At 44.5% G+C, this 20,439-nt stretch overlaps 1 protein-coding gene across 3 annotated transcripts in view; it reads left to right on the plus strand.

The window, feature by feature from the left end:
• Positions 1–20,439, plus strand: part of LOC135371263 (small conductance calcium-activated potassium channel protein 1-like) — a 186,927-nt gene that overhangs the window by 158,167 nt on the left and 8,321 nt on the right. For all 3 annotated transcript variants that reach the window (XM_064605354.1, XM_064605352.1, XM_064605353.1), the window contains exons 5-6: positions 9,682–10,103; positions 18,975–19,110. In XM_064605354.1, coding sequence (XP_064461424.1) covers positions 9,682–10,103; positions 18,975–19,110 — 558 coding nt within the window. The remainder of the gene's footprint in view (positions 1–9,681; positions 10,104–18,974; positions 19,111–20,439) is intronic.

Consider the following 20,439-nt stretch of genomic DNA (forward strand, 5'->3'; position numbering starts at 1 on the left):
ACTTGGAACTTCCGGTCCGAAACTTAGTTTCACTCAGTTGGAGCGTAGAGGAGGTGGTATTCCTCTACATGAGTCCTGACCGGCGATGATGGAATGTCCCAGCGGGCGGATGGACGTGGCCTCACGCTAGGACGGGGCCGGTAGAACTGGCTGGCAGGCGCAGTGCCGCGCGCCAGCAGAGGCACGTCTTCATCGTCCTCCACGGGCCGCTACAGGAGCAAAGCAAAAGTTTATAAAAAAAACGACAACGAAGATGAATTCGTATGGGATTGTCCCCACCCCCAAACAAGTAACTTTGTTTAACAAATGCTTTGCACGCACTTTTCTTATCGCAAAAGTTGTACGTCACATCGTGCACTCTTAAAAATGAACTTGACCACATAGCGTGCTCCTACACTCTTAGAAATGAGGGGGCGGGGGGGGGGGGGTCGAGGTAGCTTGCCGTTGTTGGCCGCACTCAAGTGGGCATCGTCACGACTATAGCCAAAAAAAAGGAAAAGAAGGTGGGAGAAAGGGGAGTTGAGGACTTCAAAGTGATGTAGAGGCAGGCTGACCGGTACTGATGGGACGGAAGCACACTGAACGCACACAACGCTCGGGGTGATAGTTCGTTACACTCTTAGAAATGAACTTCACCACATAGCACGCTCCTAGCCAACCATCATCCCGAATGACAACGTTCTCGCCCCTGGTTTGCTGAAAACGGGAGGAAGAGCCTATTTTGAGGCCATTATGCACGGCACAAAACAGGCTCCTCCTCCCGTTTTCAACAAATTCTAGGCGAGAACGTTGTCATTCGAGATGATGGTTGGCTAGGAGCGTGCTATGTGGTGAAGTTCATTTTTAAGAGTGTAGCCAACCATCATCCGGAATAACAACGTTCTCGCCCTAGATTTGTTGAAAACAGGAGGTGGAGCCTATTTTGTGCCATTATGCATGGCACAGAATAGGCTCCGCCTTATGGTGAGCGATATCCGCCTCCCGTTTTCAGCAAATCAGGGGCGAGAACGTTGTCATTCGGGATGACGGTTGGCTAGGAGCGTGCTATGTGGTGAAGTTCATTTCTAAGAGTGTAACGAACTATCATCCCGAGCGTTGTTGAAAACGGGAGGCGTACGCCTTTTTGTGACGCTTATGCGGAAATGTTAATTGTCACAAAAAGCCGTACGCTCCGAGCTTTCCACAAATCAAGAGTGGTAGAGGTATCACTCGGTACAGTTGTTGGACTTCAGCGTGCTATGTGGTGAATCTTCGTTTTAAGAGTGTGCATGTTTTGGCTCCGTTTGGCGCACGTTTTAAAAGGGCCATCTTTTGCTGCGCGAATTGTTCCGTTACAACGCGGTCAATTTGACGTTTCAGATAACAACGCTAACAAGCACGTGTCCGTTCTAAAGGGCACCTCGAGGCGATGAAACGCCCTCTGCAGGCAGAAGAAGATAAAGCCGGGACACTAAATCCCATATGCAATTTACCATGGGAGTTATCTCGAACCCTGCGGCCATACACAATCTAACAGAAAAGATTCAGCTTACATTTGCAATGCGCCCAGCGTATGCTGTCATCGAATGATGTACCGTTCCCGCAATTATACTATCAGGAAAAGCCCGCCTGTAAGGCACAGATAACCCAAATGAAACAGTGCAAAGTAAAAAAATTGCTCGAACTAAAAGTCGGTCCATTATTTCGTACTGAAAGTGCTCAGCCAAGGAGAAAGCAGCCGTATGCGTCATGTAGTAATTTAAACTGGAAGAAGCGTTCGCTGCGTGGATTTTCGTACTGCGCAAAGCCTACCACACTTTAATTAGTCGGGTATCGTGCTGGGAACACATTTAATTAGTGGGGTACACATCGGGGATGGAATTAGAACCTGCTTTGAGTCATCGCGTTTCACAAATTGGAACCAACACGTGTATGGTGCCGAGATGCATCGCTGACAAATTCGAGCACCGTGCATGCACGCTGCAGTGCTTTGTAAAGTTATGGCCTCTCGAGGCATATATTTGAATGTATTTGCATTTCTGTATTCGGAAAACAAAAAAAGGTAAGGTTGTTACAGGTACTTCGGGTTGGGGAAGAAATAAAGACGGTTTAAACCGATGACAGAGATAAGATCAGACGTGTGAGGCTCAGACGAGAAAATGTTGGGGATGCTAAAGTGCATCGTTTTCTCTCTCTCTCTCTCTTTTTTTTTCCGCGCAGGATTTGCAAGACTCACATATATGGGCACAGCGGCGGTCCTGCGATGAACAATCCAAAGTGACTTTAGAACAATCTGCTGGTTCACACGTGTGGCTGCAAAGCAAATAGTTTGCTCTTTAATTAGCCGATATGTACCGATTTCTTTTATTAACCTTTGAGCACGAAAGTATTATATATATTGACGTTGCTCCGGCGAACAGTTTCAGTGGCGAAAGGGAAGAAGATAACTTGATAAGGATAAAAAGATAACATGATGGGAAAGAGATAACGTAAGATAAGAAGATATAGTAATAAGGTATAGCGTCGCCAAAGCATAAACTACGACGGAGCCAACACATAATACGTACACACAAAAAAAAAAAAGAAAAAAAAACGGAAGCAAAGTACAAACAAACAAAAAGTACCTCGAGTGTCTGGAAGAGGGTCTGTTATCACGAAGTGAGAAAACTGACGAACGTTACGTGGAGATAACAGGGAGTTTGAGTGGGTCGGAAGCACCCTATGAAGACTGATACGATAAAGTACGCTGTCAAATCAAAGATCAGCGACGAGATGTCAGCCGCTGTAACAGAATAAGGTGATATAGGGTTATCGTGTTATCCGAGACCGTTATCGTGAACGCCTTTCGATCTACTAAAACGCACTAATGATAATTCGTGCCGTCGCTTGACGACATTACCAAAAGACAAAACCACGTGGAAGGTAATTGTTCCCCGGAGCAGGCACGTCCGGCGAGTGGGTTGTTCTTGCAGAACCAAGGGAGCCGTTTGCTGTATATCAACTATCTATCATTTATAGTGTCCAATTCATTATATCTGCGCACCAATCCAAACTGTCAGGAACGATAATTGCTGCGTTTCGAGTCATTAAAGACTCCTGGCCGTGAATGTTTCTATACTTTTTTTAAGTTAATCATTTCTCTTGTTTACGTTGTCAGGAAGATAATTTGCGGATTCCTTCGACCCGTGTCTTCCCACCTCGCCTATTCGCATTTCACCTAATGCTTCTTAGGGGATTATCTCGCAATCCCTGAGGAGTTTCACCAACTTCAACTCGGGTGGGGGGGGGGGGTATGGCATGGTATCGCGCACACCTTCGTTTGCAAATGTAAAGGGTCCTTGTTTCGGACGACGTAAGGTTGTCGTCGCACGAGTGCATTCATTTCTTGCAGACGTCACTATCGGGGCGGGGCATGTAAGTAACGCCCACTTGTCGACAGTCCCGTTTCGCCTAATGAGCTTACACAGCAGTCGCATTTCGCCTGAGGCCAGTCACCCATCCCGCCTCTTTAATCCGATAATCCGGATTATGCGAAATGAGAATAGGCGAAATAAGGTGTAACCCTCCGACCGACGGCCGAAAGCAGAATGCATGGACACGCGATCATCATTGTCCGCCAATGTTACAATGTTTCAAAATATTTAGATATTGCGGCGAATGTGACCACCTAAAGCTTTCTGGAGCACCCGAAGACGGCGCTCAAAGCGAACCAACCCCGTCTGCCACTTTCGTAACCCAACGCGCCAGGAATTGCCTGGATGAACTAAACCTGGCCCCGGGCTGCTTCGGGAGACTTAGAGCTGTCTCGATCAAATTGAAGTGGGTCAGGTCGCGTACCCGTTCAGACTCATGGTAAGGTTCAGTTCGGTAATGTTCGGATGGTCCGGTGCGGTGTCCACGAGTTCGTCAAGCACAAGCTTAAGAGACACCGGCCTCGTCGTCGATTTCTACCTCGCAGTAGCTTTAAAAGTTTCGGGCTCCACTCTCTGATTCGTGTCATTTCCTAATTCGAGATAAGCCGGAACTGCAATGACCCAAACTTTCAACTGGAAACTGCCAAAGCTTCACGTATTGATAACATGCGGTCGAATGTACACTCTTAAAAATGAACTTCACCGCATAGCACGCTCCTAGCCAACCATAATCTCGAATGATATCGTTATCTTCCCTGATTTGTTGAAAACGGTAGGCGTACGCCTTTTTGTGACAATTATGAACAGCATAAGTGTCGCAAAAAAGGCGTACGCCTCCCGTTTTCAACAAATCAGGGCAGATAACGATATCATTCGAGGTTATGGTTGGCTAGGAGCGTGCTATGCGGTGAAGTTCATTTTTAAGAGTGTAGAATATGTGCTACCACAAATTGCAGCGGTTGCCCAATGTACTCGTGAAACATTTTTTACTGCGTAGAATCTTAAAACATATCAACCTTGCTAGAGGTCTAGGAAGGGAGTTGCCTCAGGACAGAAGCCGCCGATATTTCGAACAGAGACTGTTCTTCTTCTGGGACTGTTCTTCCCAGAAGAAGAACAGTCTCTGTTCGAAATATCGGCGGCTTCTGTCCTGAGGCAACTCCCTTCCTACATCTCTACCGGTTCGCTGGATTTCTACCCATCTACGTTTGCTAGAGGTCTGGTTTGCATGACGATAATTTGGGCTTTCTAGCAAGCCTGTCTAACGTAATACCTACCGAAAGTTTTGTTCCTTCAAAATTATGATCACGTATGCCACTTGTCGACATTTCCGCGCCTGCGTCTCAGCCGAATCGCAACGAAACAAAAATAAAAGACGACCCTCCATAGATAAGAGCGTGTCGTCGTCTTCTTGTCCCAAGGAAGTGGCACCTCTCCAATGAGCCGATGCCATGTGATTTGTATTCTTGCTTCATTTACCTTGGAACCTCCTTCCCGTCATTGTTCTTTCTTTTTCTGCGATGTAAAGGGAACAAACAAACAAACTCCTTTGTTTTGCTCGAGTTAAGCTTGCACCATGTTTGCGCTGTTTCTACATTATTTGTTTTCCGTCGAAAACAATTCTGTTCACGCACTGTTTTATTCATTGGCTCGTATTTTTGAAAACGTCGTTCTTGTGAACACGACACGATATGTCGCGGGCTGTATTATTCATTCGTTGTTTTTGTTTATTTGAAATAACGAAGGTGCCCCGAAGGTACGCCCTAAGCTTCTTCGACGTTCATCGCTTATTATTATTTTCGTCTCAGAGCCACTTCCTGCAATAATTATGCTTTCCGCGAAACAATGTTTAGTGTGGTTGTGCCGCTATACGAGAGACTAATATTTATGTAGAAAAACGGGCTTGTACTGCGCAACCAGATACAAAGAAGATATTGCGAGGTCTTTTTTTACATACCGAATCTTTCGGTGCCTGCTTCGTCGAGGTACGAAATCACTTATTCATGCAGAATTCAGTAAAAGGGAATCTACGATCGCAGGCGATGTGAAGATCTGTGGAAAATATTTCGGTTCGACGATTTCCGCGTGTGTGCTTTCGTATCAGTTTGCTGTGTGAATTGAGTGGGTACTCACCGTTCTAGATGCAGGTTATGTATTCCCTTTGTCTTCAATCGTGTGGTTACTGAGAAAATAGTGAGTTTTAGTATATCGCACGCTATTGTCTTTGCGTATACGTAAGGAATAGCGTTAGTGGCACTATCGTTTACCGTACGGAAAGTCGATAGCGTACGATGTACTAAAACTATCTAATAAGTAGAAATTTACTTCGTATTAACTATTTTTGTGTGCTTGAGGAAAATTTAAGATAACGTGGCAACACATACAAGTGTGAGTAGGACAATTAGTGCAGTTCAGGGTATCTAACTGTGCGCCGGCGAAGAACTACAGCGAAACACTCAGATAAATACGTACAGCAAACCTCACAACTACAAAAGAGCACAGGTCAGTACAAGTCAGTCTATATACGTCTATATGTCTATATACAGTTCATTACACGCAACATCTCCGCAAGCGACATGCAACAGCAAGACAGCCAGAGTATTTACAACAAAACCTCACTCACAAAAAGAATAGACTATGTAGAGCAGCAAGGCATTGACCCACAAACGCGTTTTGGAGTGGCCAGTTCTGACTGGGTGGGGACTAACCTCTTCATATTTTTCTTTCTCTTTCCTATCCAATCCAACCCAACTTCGTACCGTTACTCAAATGCAATCTCAAATGGTAGTCCTTGCCATGCGGCATTGCACAAACTGCCACAAGCAGTTTTTAAAGTCTGACCTGTTATCTGATATTTGATTCGATATTTATTTGTTTTAGTTCCTAATAAGAGCTAGGAGTTGTTGTATGCTATGCTAAATACAGCATAAATACAACAATAAAGACACTACCTTAAGCGTTACAATTTGCTTTTTCTTCGCTCTCTCATAATGATATTGTAAACTGTGCAGTCTTTCACACAGTCAGCATTGAAGTACATATTCAGGAATGTATTCACCCATAGATCTACAGCTCATATATTCAGTTCTATATGTTGTCCTAAGCTGTTTATATATTACCCGAAGACTTGTGCCAAACTTTTTGGAAGTGTCGGATATGGGGAATGCACCAGGCTACTGTCTCGTATAGCTTTCCCGTATCGAAATTGGGGAGTCTCAAAAGCACTCTGCGAAAACGGCAAGATAAAGGAAGCCGTTAAATCAAAGATCAGTATCAGTAACGTGATATCAGCCACTTCAAAGGAACGTTTTCGAAACCGGTTACCGCGAACACCCTCCAATCTACTGAAGCTCCTATTAACCTTCTCTTCTTTATTTCATTTCATTTTCATTTCATTTAGCTTATTTATTTCGTTCATACGTACAACGTTCATACTTATCTCTTCTTGTTGTTCCATATTTGATATTCACCCTACCGAAATCTGTGTTGTGCAGAATAACCCTTATTGCGATTCCTGCTGATTCCTTTACACGTGTATAGGTCGCTTTTCTTTACATTTCCCTTCATCCGCACATCTGCAAGGAAGGTGCCAAACACCGATATCAGCTTCGACGTATACGACAAACAGAAAGCTGCGAAGGCATGTCAGAAAAAAAAAAAAAAAAGCTGGAGGACAAATGAACACGGACAGAAATAGCAGAATCGCTTACTCCGGAACGGAAACAGGGGGGCCTTTTGACGTCACACCATATCCTGTAGTTTCTTCCTTCCTTTTGGGAGCCCTGGGCGTGAGTCGGAAGCATCGTTCACGTTCCCGGCTCGATTTCCGAAAGCTTATCGGCTCGTGACAGTAAAGACGATGAGGCGATTTTATAAATGACCCAAGTTCGTCGTTGGCCTCTTGCGTGATTTCGTCCATGTAGCAGAACTTAAACCTCGCGGGCTTACGCTCTAACTGGAAACATCCTTCTCTTTACGCCGATGTGCTTCTTTCTTTCTTTCCCTTTCTCTCTCTCTTTCTCTCTCTTTTTTTTTCTTCGTTGTGAGTGAGAGCACACGGAAGATATATTTTTTACGCTATTGTTTCTCGCCCTATCTGAGGGTCGTTCCGCGTCACGTAGTGACGGCTCTGTTATGGATGATATGTTCTAGGTGGGCAGCGTGGTACTTTTGAGTGGGACTGTGTACCGGGTGTCTCAGTTAAATCCCCAGGCTGAATGATTCGCGAACCGGTGCACCAATCTTTCTTTTTTTTACAAGTATCTGTCCGATACCGCCTACAACCTGCGCACCGTGTGAATTATTTAGAGCCGCTCATTATTCAAAAAAAAAAAAAAGTCGAGTGACTTAATTTCGGGACGTAAAGAGCGGCGAGAAAGCAGGCGAGCTGGCGATAATTGATCTTCATAACGAACCCTGAGACTGGGGAAAGAACACACAATACACGTGTCTATATGTACAATAGACTCGTGTATTGTGTGTTCTTTCCCCAGTCTCAGGATCCGTTATGAAGATCAATTTCGGACTTTTTCTCGAATTCCATTATAGGGGAGGCATATGACTGATTTTCTTCTCTGTATGTCAACAGCATCCAAACGTCACCACCAAGACGATTTCAAGAAACTCGGATATTCATTGCGCATACGATTTGCATCTTGGGCGCTAATTGTGACTTTAGTAAAGAGAGAATTGTCCTTCACTTTTCGTTCTCGCTTACCTTGACACTTCTTGAACTATGGGCCGAGACGAGGACAACAACAACTTTATTAGGCGATGATGGGTGGGGAGGTTCATCGCCTGGGGCGATACTCTACCCCATTGCTGATGTTGATGCGGGGAATGAAATTATGAGCTCCTTCACAATAAGGATCGAAGTCCTATGGTATATCCAGAAAGGTGAAGAGAGCTGTGAGGGCAGAGCGTTAGTGGGCTGGATATGGCCAGGGGCCAAGCAGTTTTTCTTCATTTTGCAAATATGAATAGCTTCCACTACATACTTTAATAACTTACTTGGTGGTATATGAGTTCATGGGAGTTCTTCTAAAGTTATTCTTTACATTTTTTTAAATAAGAAAGTTATTAGGGCGGCATAGGTGGCGTTTTTCGCAAGTGAGCTACACGACCAGGCGGACATTCTCTCAAAGAGAGTATGGAATTGCTGGTTGAATAAACACCTAAAATGCATTAATTAACTCTTTAATTTAGGAACTTCTGAGCAAAAGTGAGATAGCAGAATGAGAGATAATTCTAAAAGCCACTCTATTTTAAAGAAAAAAATCCTGAAACGAGGACTTGCGCTGAAATCAACGAGATAGAGAGGGTAATACAGTGATAATACCGGCAGCCATATTTGAAGAAACCCTGCATGGCGCCATGTTGACCGCACCTTGCCTTGTTTGCAAATGGCGGACATTAGGGACTCACGCGGTGAGCGTCTTTACGCGCGTACGCTTCGAAATTGTGTGGCAGTTATCGGTTCCGTAATGCCGCCAACAATTTAAGGTACCGGCTTTGTAGCGAATTCAGCTGGTTGTTTTCGTGCGGAAAAAGTTCCACTGGCTCGAGTTTGCTTGTCCCACGGCCGCTTCAATCCAACGTGCGTCGTGCGCTTGCGCTTCTATTAGCCCTTCGGTTCGCTCTTCGTTCGCTTTTGCCTTGAACGGAGGCGTGCGAGAGGTCTCTTTGAAGCGTCAAAGTCCAAGGAAAAACGCCGGGCGGTTGCGCGCTCTATGTATCTCTATGTCGTTGGTTGAAATATCCATCGCAGAATTGACCTATACCCTAGAAACGTCATCATGACGTTGGTAGACAGACTGAAACCGAAACAAATCGAACGTGGAGGGCTGGGTTCCACGAATGGACTCTTGTTCGCTGCCTCCTATTGGAAGAAAAGTAGCACCGAAGGTCGCGTCCCTTTCAGGGACCATATCGCAATCCCCTCAAGACCGTGGCTTTCGGGCGCGACCTTGTTCGCCCCCTAGCTTCGAGCGTAGTTCAACTCTACCAAATTGGTGGCGCTGCTGAACACTCATGACTATATGACGTCATTTGTTTACAAACAGGGAGAGCTCTATTCCCAAGCAGCACAACATCCTGGCCCAAATTTGGACCAATATTGGCAATGCCAGCCCAATATTGGTCCAATATTGGGCCACGATGTTGTGCTATTTGGGTTGAGTCGAAACCGAAGCCTCTAACGTATTTAAGAGATAATATTAATAAAGCCCTGTACATTCGTGTCGTGTTCTAATCCTTCTAACGTTTCCTTTTTTTCTTTTTTCTACGGCAGCTCTTTATGATCGACAACTGCGCTGATGACTGGCGCATAGCGATGACTCCCAGACGAGTGGCGCAGATCCTGGCGGAGCTAGTCGTGTGCGCTGTGCACCCCGTGCCTGGAGACCAGCACTTCACCTGGACCACCAAGCTGGCCAACCACGGCAACCGGCTACGGACCCGCATCGTGCCGGTTGACGTGACCCTATCGCTGCCCATGTTCCTACGGCTCTACCTCATCTGCAGGGTGATGCTGCTCCACAGCAAACTCTTCACCGATGCCTCTTCGCGTTCCATCGGTGCCCTCAACCGTATCAATTTTAACACGCGCTTCGTGCTCAAGACCCTGATGACCATCTGTCCGGGCACGGTGCTGCTTGTGTTCATGGTGTCGCTGTGGATCATTGCATCCTGGACATTGAGACTGTGCGAAAGGTATGCGTCCCGTCGCACGCCGAACGTGCATACGTGCACCGCCTGGTACAGGGTGTGGTGTCGCACGTCGAGTGTGTATTTTTTTTTTTTCCTAACAGAGCCTTTATCGCATCTTTTAAAGGCTCGTACAGCGTTATCTCGCTACCTTTGCATTGCGACAACCTTATCAGGCCTATACCAGTGTCAAGGTCCGTCTGCGGCTTTATGAGACCACGTGACACCACGTGACAGTGAAACCCGTCCCGTAATAGCCAGACTGTGTTTGCCGTGCGCTGAAATTGTGTAATCATCGCATTATTTATTTATAATTCACAAAACAATAGGACCGCGAAGGTCATTACATCGATGAACAATACACATACAATCGGAATACAAAGTTAAGGCAGATCGTAAAATAACTAGCAAAACATAGATGATGATGATGATGATGATGATGATGATAGTAATAATAATAGTAACTAAATAGCCCAATAAATAACCAAGTAGATAATAACAACCAACAGTTTTATATTTCAATAGAATACAATTCAAATGTTCAATACGGTACAATGTAGTCCAGTAAGGCCAGAAATAATAATAAGAACGGCAGGTTATTGGCGAAACGAATGAGAGTGGAGTATTCTATTAAAGACAGGATGAAATTATCATCATAATTACATATCATCATCATACATCAGTATCATACATTAATTTTTACAAAACATTACATTCTTTTCACAGAACATTAAAGAGCATTAAAAACATTAAAAACAAATTATTTCTCTAAAAATTATTAGCATTTCAAAAAGGGTTTCTCCGAAAAGTTGCCGCGAAGATCACCTCACAGAGCCACCTCATGTAATGGCGCAATGGATCGGAATATGCCCTCAGGGTATCTATTTCGATCCGTGTCGGTAGCGCGAACGTGTCGTTCGGGACCGAGCGCACGTGATATGTGACACAACCTAACGCTAGCGGTGACAATATGGTATTCCCTGCGCTCCTAACGCGACGCCCGTTAGGCGACGGTGTCGCTTGCTGGAACGACGGCCTCGGCCCTGTCGTTAAGCGGAGCGACAGCTGTCGAGAGGGCTAAAAGTTATGGGGAATTCGCGTGTTCATTTCGTGGCAACACGGCCTAGCGCTCAGAAATTGCTGGTCTTGCGCTCGCGCTGGATCACGTGACCGTTGCCACCCGAACATGAGTGCCAGGAATCTAGCGGTTTTAGTCGCTTGGGGCATCGCAGTCGGTCGTGTTTCGTTTCCGTCGTCTGCTAACCCACGTTAACTTCGGCATGCGGGCCAATCAGGGCCAAAATGCGGACCATCGTGTTGCGGATGTGACGACACCGGATGCAGTTGGGCAACGCGCTGCCCGGCCAGATCAGGACCGGATAAAAATAGTGCTAGCTAGTTAAGAGGCAGCAGTATGGGACTCATGTGAGGACTCAGCACCGTACACAGATTTGCCTAAACCTTACTTTTCTCTGCTCTTCAACTGTCTTGGCAACAGCCCCTCCGCTGTATCGCGGCTAATTCTGTCCACATTCGCTCCGGAAAATATTGCGGTGCTCAGACATGAATTGCAACGTTATTTCATATTGCTCCGTGAGATTTTTGTTCCATGGTGAATGCGTTGTCGTCTGCTTTCAAAACAAAGCGGCGTTCCACCTGATTCTCATCCTCCTGCGCATTTGCCTGAGAGCGCTGCGTCTCGTTCTGAGACGTCTCAACCCTGTATCCAAGTTGAAAGACAGTCAACACACGAAGCGCGCTGTCGTTAGAGGCGACATTGGAATACCAAAAGTGGCAGGTGTCGCTCCCTGTGGTCGTAATCGCTTCCTACCGATCGACACTGTAGGTGCCGCTCGACAACGGCTCGGAATAGGGTCCCAGTTCCTTTTGTGTTGGCCTCAAGGTAACATCTTTTTTTTTTTTGCATTCTGCGAAAAGAAGTGCCCCTTTAAACTAATGTCGCCATTATCGATACGGAGCGACCTGTTTCCCGCCTCACCCCCCCCCCCCCCCCCCTCTTTTCCGTAAATGTCCTAGCAGATAAGATACGTGATCAAAGTGCTCTGCACGCCACACGAATCATTTCACACTTGGAGCGCACGCAATAAACTTCGGATCAGGCACCCGCACGCACTGTCGTGCCCGTACTGTCTTCTTGACGAGAACGAAAACGCGAGCTTGTCAGAAATAGACTGGGTGAAAAATCTCTCCCGCTCTCTGTTTTTCCCTTCTGCCTTCTATGCACATTTTGTGCAGAAACTATTCTCCATCAGACATTTAGGAAGCGCGCCTCCGTCGTGATTCATGTGGTTTCTTACAACCAAGAGAGAAAGAGAGAGGAGAAAAACAAAAAAAAAAATCAAAGGAATGGTCTCTAACGGGAAATACATTACCCCTTTCAAGTTTTCTTGTATCTGGCAATGCGTGCTTTTGTTCTACATTTTATCCTCCGTTTTTGTTTTTCTTTTCTTTCGTTGTAGACAATACGCCGCATCCATTTGGAATATTCGGATGGAACAAATCTCGTGAAGCTTTCGGAACGTGATGGCCTCCTGTGCTTCTGAGCGTGTCCCTCGCAGTGTGCGAGATCCACTTGAAATTCTGGGCTCAGCCCGGCTTGTAAATTGCATGTCTTCCGCGGCATGACGTGACATCAAGATAAACAACAGCTCTCCTAGATGGATGCTGGCTTGCCAGCCTCGCTCGAAAATCGCACATCGAGGGGCACACATGTGGATGATGATGTTGTTTAGAGTCTTCGTGCGCTGGTTTTAAAGGTCCTGTGATAAGCCACAAACGCACGAGTTGGACGAGACAACATCGCCAGGCACTCACTCTTCGCTGAGCGCAAAACATTTTGCGCTTTGCAAGTTGGCTTTGCCGCATGTTAACTATAAATGAGGCAGAGCACGCTTTACAGGATTGCGCGATCAAGTTTCTGAAAGGGCATGGAGGATCATACGGAACACTATAGCGAGTAGGGAGGCCAAAATGCGTCCACTGCGTACATCCAACAGTAATGAGCACGGTATACGTAGAGTACTATGATTTTACGCGCTACTGAAAAGAATGTAAAGTGCTGCGGTTTGCAACAGCAGCAGCTCGTGGTTTGCGTGCCTTTCTCAGCTCCCAGAAGACAGGCGTTCGTAATATTTCGTACAATTTCAGTCTATTTAATGTTTTATTTTATTTTAAGATTCAATTATAGATCGCTTTAGCATCCCTGCCTGAGCCCGAAGCCCATCCATGGCGTATAGTAGGTCTGCCATCACTCATCTTTAATTATAAAAAGCTGTATTGGGACGCCTAAATATAAATATTTGCATCATTTCGAAGGATCGTAAAATAACGCACATTGTAGACAATTTGTTCGAAAACGTTGTTGCTAGATTAGTTTGGAAACTTTGAAAAAATAGAAACTTTGCTCGCACTGGTGCGACCAGTTGTTCCATGACGCTTGATGTGTGAAAGCACTGAGTGATTTAAAAGATCACTTCAGCACGTACGTACTTGAGGTAGTTTGCTGGGGCACACAGCGCTGGTTGTTGATGCTCCTTAGGCCACCTTCCCAGTACCTTCTCACCACCAAAAGGTCGATCGTCAAGTTTATCAAGGGCGTTCTTCAGCGTTTGCCGACTAGAGTCGAAGCGTTGGCAGGTGACCAGCACGTGCTCAGTGCACATTCTTGCTTTTCATGTTTATTTATGTTTATTTTATTTAACATAAACAGGCTACGCAGTGACGTTTTCGAACCAATTGACATATTTCGACTTATGAATTTAAATTTGACAAACATTTAGACTTATGTGTTCTAAGGCGCCTTTCTGTTATCAAAAATCGATCAGTCAGTCAGAAGCAAGTCTAGAGTAATGACTTCTACTAGGAGAAACGAATTGCAATTTCTCGTGCCACGTCTGCTTTCCCCACTTTTATTGTTATTTTAAGAAACAACACGAGCGAGCCATATTCAACAATCTAAAGCACTCGGCTTTACTAGTAACTACTTTAGTTATGCTGTGAACATCGCCAACTGATCACGTTATATGCGGTTAGCCTATTAGCAGTTTAGGCTACAACGTTATTAATATATCAGCTACAACGAACGGGAATCCGGTCATATCTATAAATAACAGGAGCAAAACTAAAGGTATGGTTCCTGATATGTAATACACACACACACAAAAAAAAAGAACTGTAGCATCTAAGCAAACAAAAAGTGGACCTAAAGGCACCTGCAGCGTGTGCTTGTTACTGTAACTTTTTGTGGTTCTAAAATAATTCGAGACTCGTTCAAAAGTTTGGATTGACGAATACTGTGGAGGACTCCTTTACACCCATCGAATACGATATGTCTGGTTTAGGATGCAGTAACCTAGTACGGTATTCACCATTTACAGTCTGCTGCAAAAATGACTTGACTACTTCGAACTTTTCGTAAATACGTGAAGCGAAACACTGCTCCACTTGTCACTTATCCAAGAAAAGAAGGCAGGTCATTTCCCATTAAGACTACGAACAGCACTTTTTGTGCGGCAGAGAATAATTTTATTTCTTTTTCTTTTTTCCTTGAGCTGCAGTGCGTTTCTCTGCAGAGAGCTATTACACACACACACACACAAAGAAAAGAAACTGCGACCTTTCGTTTTGTTCGATAATCGTTGAAGGGCATGTAGCGATGGGGACTTAAATTGAATAAGGGAAATTGGATTTCGTTTCTGAACTGGTACTTATCTTTGAAAACATTCAGCTTGCGTAGCTCTCATACTGCGCATACGGGCAGATCTAGTTTGGAATAACTTGGAATAACGATGCTGTGTGACCTCTCGGACATTTTCGAGCATTTGCTGGTATGATTAATAAGCTATTAATTTAGGTGATTGGTATAGATCATTCATGTAATGAGACTTCGCCTATCTACAGCTAAGTTATCACAACCCTGCTGGACAGTTGACAGTTGATCAACTAAATCAACTAAGGACCTATTTGATGCCCGTCCCTTCACTACATAAAATGTGTTTATTTACCAGAATGTTTACTTGCTGAGGTGTGTTTCTTTGATGTGCCTGTGAGCTGTGGCCATAATAGTAGTAATATGTCCATCTGTTAATTGCAGTTAATTATGTTGAGTGCTGCGAGAGGTTTGATTTTGAAATCGCGAGGAGAAGGAGGCAAGTTTTACTTTGCACTCAAAATTCGATATATTTTTCAACCTCCTTAGGGAAAGGACTCGTGTAGAATTCAACCTGGAGATCTGTACCACTGCGGACTGTTTCTAAAACAATTAGGATAGTACTTCTGCCTAGAAATATAAGAGTTATAAATCATAAGTTATACAGCTCTCTGTACTGTAACAACGCTGCGCACGTGCGTTTATCCCAACAGGACAACCTTCACATAGACATCAATCCTAATGCTCATCCACCATATCCTGCCGGCCATCCCGTTTACTACAGACGTGACTCCAATACCGCAGTTTAAATTGCAAAGTTCCTTCGCACTCCTTCGTCATATTGATCCGGGACTTTCTGCGACGACTAAGTGGTGCGAAAAGCATTTCGACGGTAATAAACGGGCTCGAATACCGTCTAGTTCTATACTACAGGGTAGACTGCACTATGGGAGCCGGTTTTTGCCTGAAGGCCTTTCCTATGCGCTGAAAGTGATCCAACAACTCACAATCAATAAATGCGTGTACTAGACGCGAGGGACAATGCACATTTAGAGGCAGGTAGCGAGCCATGAAATTATGGCTGAATTCTCGAAAGCACTTAACAATAAAAAGGAGACGCCCGTGGCATTCATTCGTGCCACATATTAATCTGTGTCACGCCCATTAATCGATGAACTAGCTGTCGCGCTGTCGAATTCTAACGTGAAAGTGTTAGAAAAGAAAACAGTGACGGTACTAGGTCCTAGTTTCTGCGCACGCGCTGTACGCTGCGCGGACTCATACTGCTATGATGGGACAAGAAGTAACGATGATGAATAAGCGTTTGATAGGACTGAATAGGAGGCACACCCGTACGTGCAACTCCGAACTTCCCCACTGCAATCACTCACTCGGTGTTTCTGCATGATGACGCCTTTGGGAGCTTTTCTTCTTCTTTCTTTCTTTTTGTGTGTGTGTGTGTGTGTCTGCTTCTCTATTCATCTTCAAGTTTGTCATCAGTGCTAAGCGTGTGCTTTAATCTCTCTCTCTCCCTCTCATTTCTCATCCCCTCTGGAATAAGGCCAAGTGCAGTAGGTCAGTTATTTAGATTTCCCTGAAGTACATTACTGTCTCGGGAGTTCTGGCGTGGGGGGGGGGGGGGGGTCTATTTTTTGGAGAACGTAATTGTCCGGACGAAAAATCGTACGCGTCTGCGACGTCGTGCTCGTATCGCAGCGCGCGGGCACGTTGTGAGGTGGTAACATTTTTTTTCTTCTTTCTTTCATGACAAAAGAAAAAGAGGAAGAAAAAAAATCACACAAAGCGTACTTTGTTGAAAACGTACTTCGCGTCACGGGGTACTAAACAACATTCGAATTGTCACCGCTGCTGTCAAAACCACTATTTTAAAAGTTAAGCTAATTAATCTTGTAAAATTACTTAATTAGTCACGATGGAAAAAACGTGCTGGCGGCTAGCTACTGCTAACAATATTCAGTTGGTGTAGAGGGGTTCGTCGTTTCCTTCTTCTTCTTTTTTTTTTCTTTTTTTTTCTCTATCTTGGTGCATGCGAGTTGGGACAACTGCACATGGTCGAAGCCTGATAAAACTTTTGAAATATTACAGTCGTCGAAGAGGCCAGACATCGGCGGGATTCGAACAACGCATCTCTCGATTGCTTGTCGACTGCGTTAAGCTACTCGCTATCCCACCGGCTGGCTTTTTCGGCGACTGCCATACTTCAATTGTTCATGTTCCTAAGTACCCTGAGGCTTGTGATGTGTTCGTCTCTTTGTACGTTTCAGCCTCAGAACAATCACCTTCCACCTGATAAGGCTCCTCTGTTACCACTCGATTCGCAATTTTCGGTTTCGTTCGTGTTCTGCCTCTATTCCTATTACCGCCCCTAACCCAAGCAGCACAACAATACTTGGCGCAATATTGGTCCAAGATTGGACCAATGTTGAGCCAGTATTGACAATATTGGACCAATATTGGCAATACTGGCGAGCACAATCCGCACCCTAATAGCCGCTCCCTAATAACATTGATTTTTATTTTTTTAAATAAATATGCGTGGATCTATCATGCACTGAAGTTTTCAACTCAACAGACGAATTTATTGGCACGTACTATAAAAGCGTTAAAGTGCCCCAGTGCTGGGTATAACACATTTAAAACAAGGAAGAAATGAATAATATTTGAAGAAATGAAGATATTGAAGAAAGAGTTGAATTGAAGAAATGAAATGAACATTTTAGCGTTTTTAGTCTGTACCAACCTGCCCAATTCCTTACACTTATACTTAGTGGCACGTGTTATGCGCTCGCGATGCATGAAAAAATCCTTGCATTATGGACCGTTCCAGTGATCAGAGGACAAAAGCACTCTGTTCCAATTCCCTTAGGCGATCTCTCAAACAATTAGGCGACCTTTTTCGCTCGTTCATGGATATCTTTCACTCTCTCTCTCTCTCTCTTTTTTTCTGGGGGGTGTCAGAATAAATTAGCCCATGTACAGGCGCCGAGTAGCCCAAGTAAAAATAAAGAAGCAACTAATTAGGGGCTTGCTTGTGGGAAGGCACTGCAAACAGTGCATCTACAAATCCGTTAGACCAACACAGGCGGTCTCTGTTGATTTCAGTCCACGACGCTGCTAACGAAGGAACCCGCTTTTCCTTGTAAACCTCGTCAATATACATGTGCATGGCTGAAAGAACGTGTACTTCGTCTTTCTTTCTTCTTCTTTTTTTGTGTGCGTGTGTGTGTTTGTAACTATGTTTTCAACGTGGGCACCAGAAAGAAAGCAAAGAACGTCTGGGACGTCGCAGATGGAGAGCCCTTCGTTTATTTTTCGGCAGCTTGATGTGTGTTTTTGTTTGGGCCTTCTTTTTCTTTTATTATTATTTTTTTTAAAGAGAGTTTCTGTTGAATCCTACCCCGCGGTTTCTTGCTACACTTTTCGTTTAAGCACCGTTAAAACATGTTGGGAATATTTGTACAGGTAGGCTAAACTTTGATGTAGGTTGCGAATGTTTCTGTTCTTACCACGTGAGGTCACGTGATACGTACGAATACCTCAAATATAACGAAGAAGAGATTTGCTTATCACATGACCTCTTTTCGTTTTCTTATTGTGGTATGGGTTCTTAATGTTTCGTCTGATTTCGTGTGTGTTTAATTGACTACTTTAAACAAATGGAAGCGACATGTCAATATAAATAATTCAGGGATCGTTGAAGTTCCTGGGTTGGCTTTATAAAACTACAAAAGAATTATGTGGGGGTACACACTCTAAGTAAGAATGGAGTAATTTTAGTCTTTTGTGGGAGTATCCGCATTTACCACCCTTAGTGCCTTTCGGGAATAATTTTAGGGGATAAAAGCCATAAAGCGAACATAGGAAATTTCGGGAACATTTTTTTCGACAAAACTTTTTTGCGAACTTTAGGGACTTTTTGCAGTATTGGGGAGTAAGTTTCAGGGTGAAGGTCTAAAATGCGGTGTAATTGCTATCTATGTGACTAGACCCTGCAATTACTCCCTAATTTAGTCCTAATTTTTCTCAGAGTGCATGTTTGTAATTTTGTTCCAACTTACGCGGCATATTCGTTGATGTTTCATACGTGATTTATGTTCAGTTTCATCTCATTTTAAGGAGTAATAAAGTTTGTCTTGTGGATTGACACTCAATGTTCCATATTTACCATTGTGCTTTTCTATGCGCAGGCATCACGACGAGGAACATGCGAACCTGCTAAACACCATGTGGTTAACAGCGATAACCTTCCTCTCCGTGGGCTACGGGGACATTGTGCCCAACACTTACTGCGGCAGGGGAATTGCCGTCACTACTGGACTAATGGTGATTTTTCCCCCGTTTGCCCTCATACAACGTGTGATATATTGTGTTTTGTGTTTGGAGTCACACATGCAACAGCTACGATGGTCTTCAATACCGTATATCACATACGACGGATGAGTGCGTAAACCCAAGAGCAAGCGCACGTGTCTTTAAGCGTTAAGGAAGTATGGTTAAGCAAGTTTTTTTTTTCGTCGTAAATGGTGCGTGCCTTTTTACTTTTCCCATCTTGTATGTAAGGAAGAGTACAGGAAGGGTCAGTAGAAGCGTCAAATCGACTTGCTATTCTATTCAAAACAAAGATGTGGTTGCGTCCTATTGCCAAATCCAGCGTACCAACGCCCTGCCCTAGAAGCACTTCTAAATTTTGGGGGCACCGTATGACTTCTGTCCTCACTGTGAGGTGTCTCGTTATTACACTTTACCACATTACCGCTACCAGTGGTGTAGAATATCGCCCTGGGCGGTGAAACTTCCTAATCATCATCATTAAAATAAAGTTATTTTTGTTTATGAGTTCAACTGAACTTCCTGAGGTCATCGTGTACCTGCCTAGCCGCTGTATCGAAGCCTGATCCTGATTCCTCGAGGGAATCAACCTTTGTGGAGAACCGGTGTTAAACTTCTGTCGCGAAATTCCTTTACGAGATTTTGTCGTGCGGCAGTTCCTCTTCTTTGTTTCTTGACTGGTTTTATCTTTGTGTATTACTTCGATATTTTGCGCGATATAGTGTAGATACGCTACATAAACACTGACTGGTTAATTGAATATAGTTTATGGCGCGTCTGCGTAACACGCTCAGACCAGTTCACTGCAGATTTAGCGAGGGTTTTCTTATTTGATGAAACATCTCTAAAAGCATGTTATGCCGTAGCTGACGTATATACAGGCACGCTTTTACGCTGTTTCGTCGGATAGCAGCTTCTTTTACATTCCCGAGCAGCACAACATGTCGGCCCAATATTGCACCAATATTGGCAATACCGGCCCGACAATATTGGACCAATATTTGCAATACCGGCCCAACATTGGCATACAGGCTCGACAATATTGGCCCAATATTGGCATTGGCCCAACATTGGCATACCAGCCCGACAATATTGGACTAATATTGGCAATACCGATCCAATATTGGTCCAATCTTGGACAAATAATTGGCCGACACTGCCAATGTTGGCCCAACATTGGCTCGACATGTTGTGCTGCTTGGGAACGTAAAACAAACTGCTATCCGCCGAAACAGCGTAAAGGCGTGCTTGTACATACGTCGGCAGCATATACGCGGAAAACAATTGTTTTCTGCGTTGGATGCATCACGGCTAAGCAACACT

This window comes from Ornithodoros turicata, chromosome 10 (genome assembly GCF_037126465.1).
Source record: "Ornithodoros turicata isolate Travis chromosome 10, ASM3712646v1, whole genome shotgun sequence".
Lineage (NCBI taxonomy): Eukaryota > Metazoa > Arthropoda > Arachnida > Ixodida > Argasidae > Ornithodoros > Ornithodoros turicata.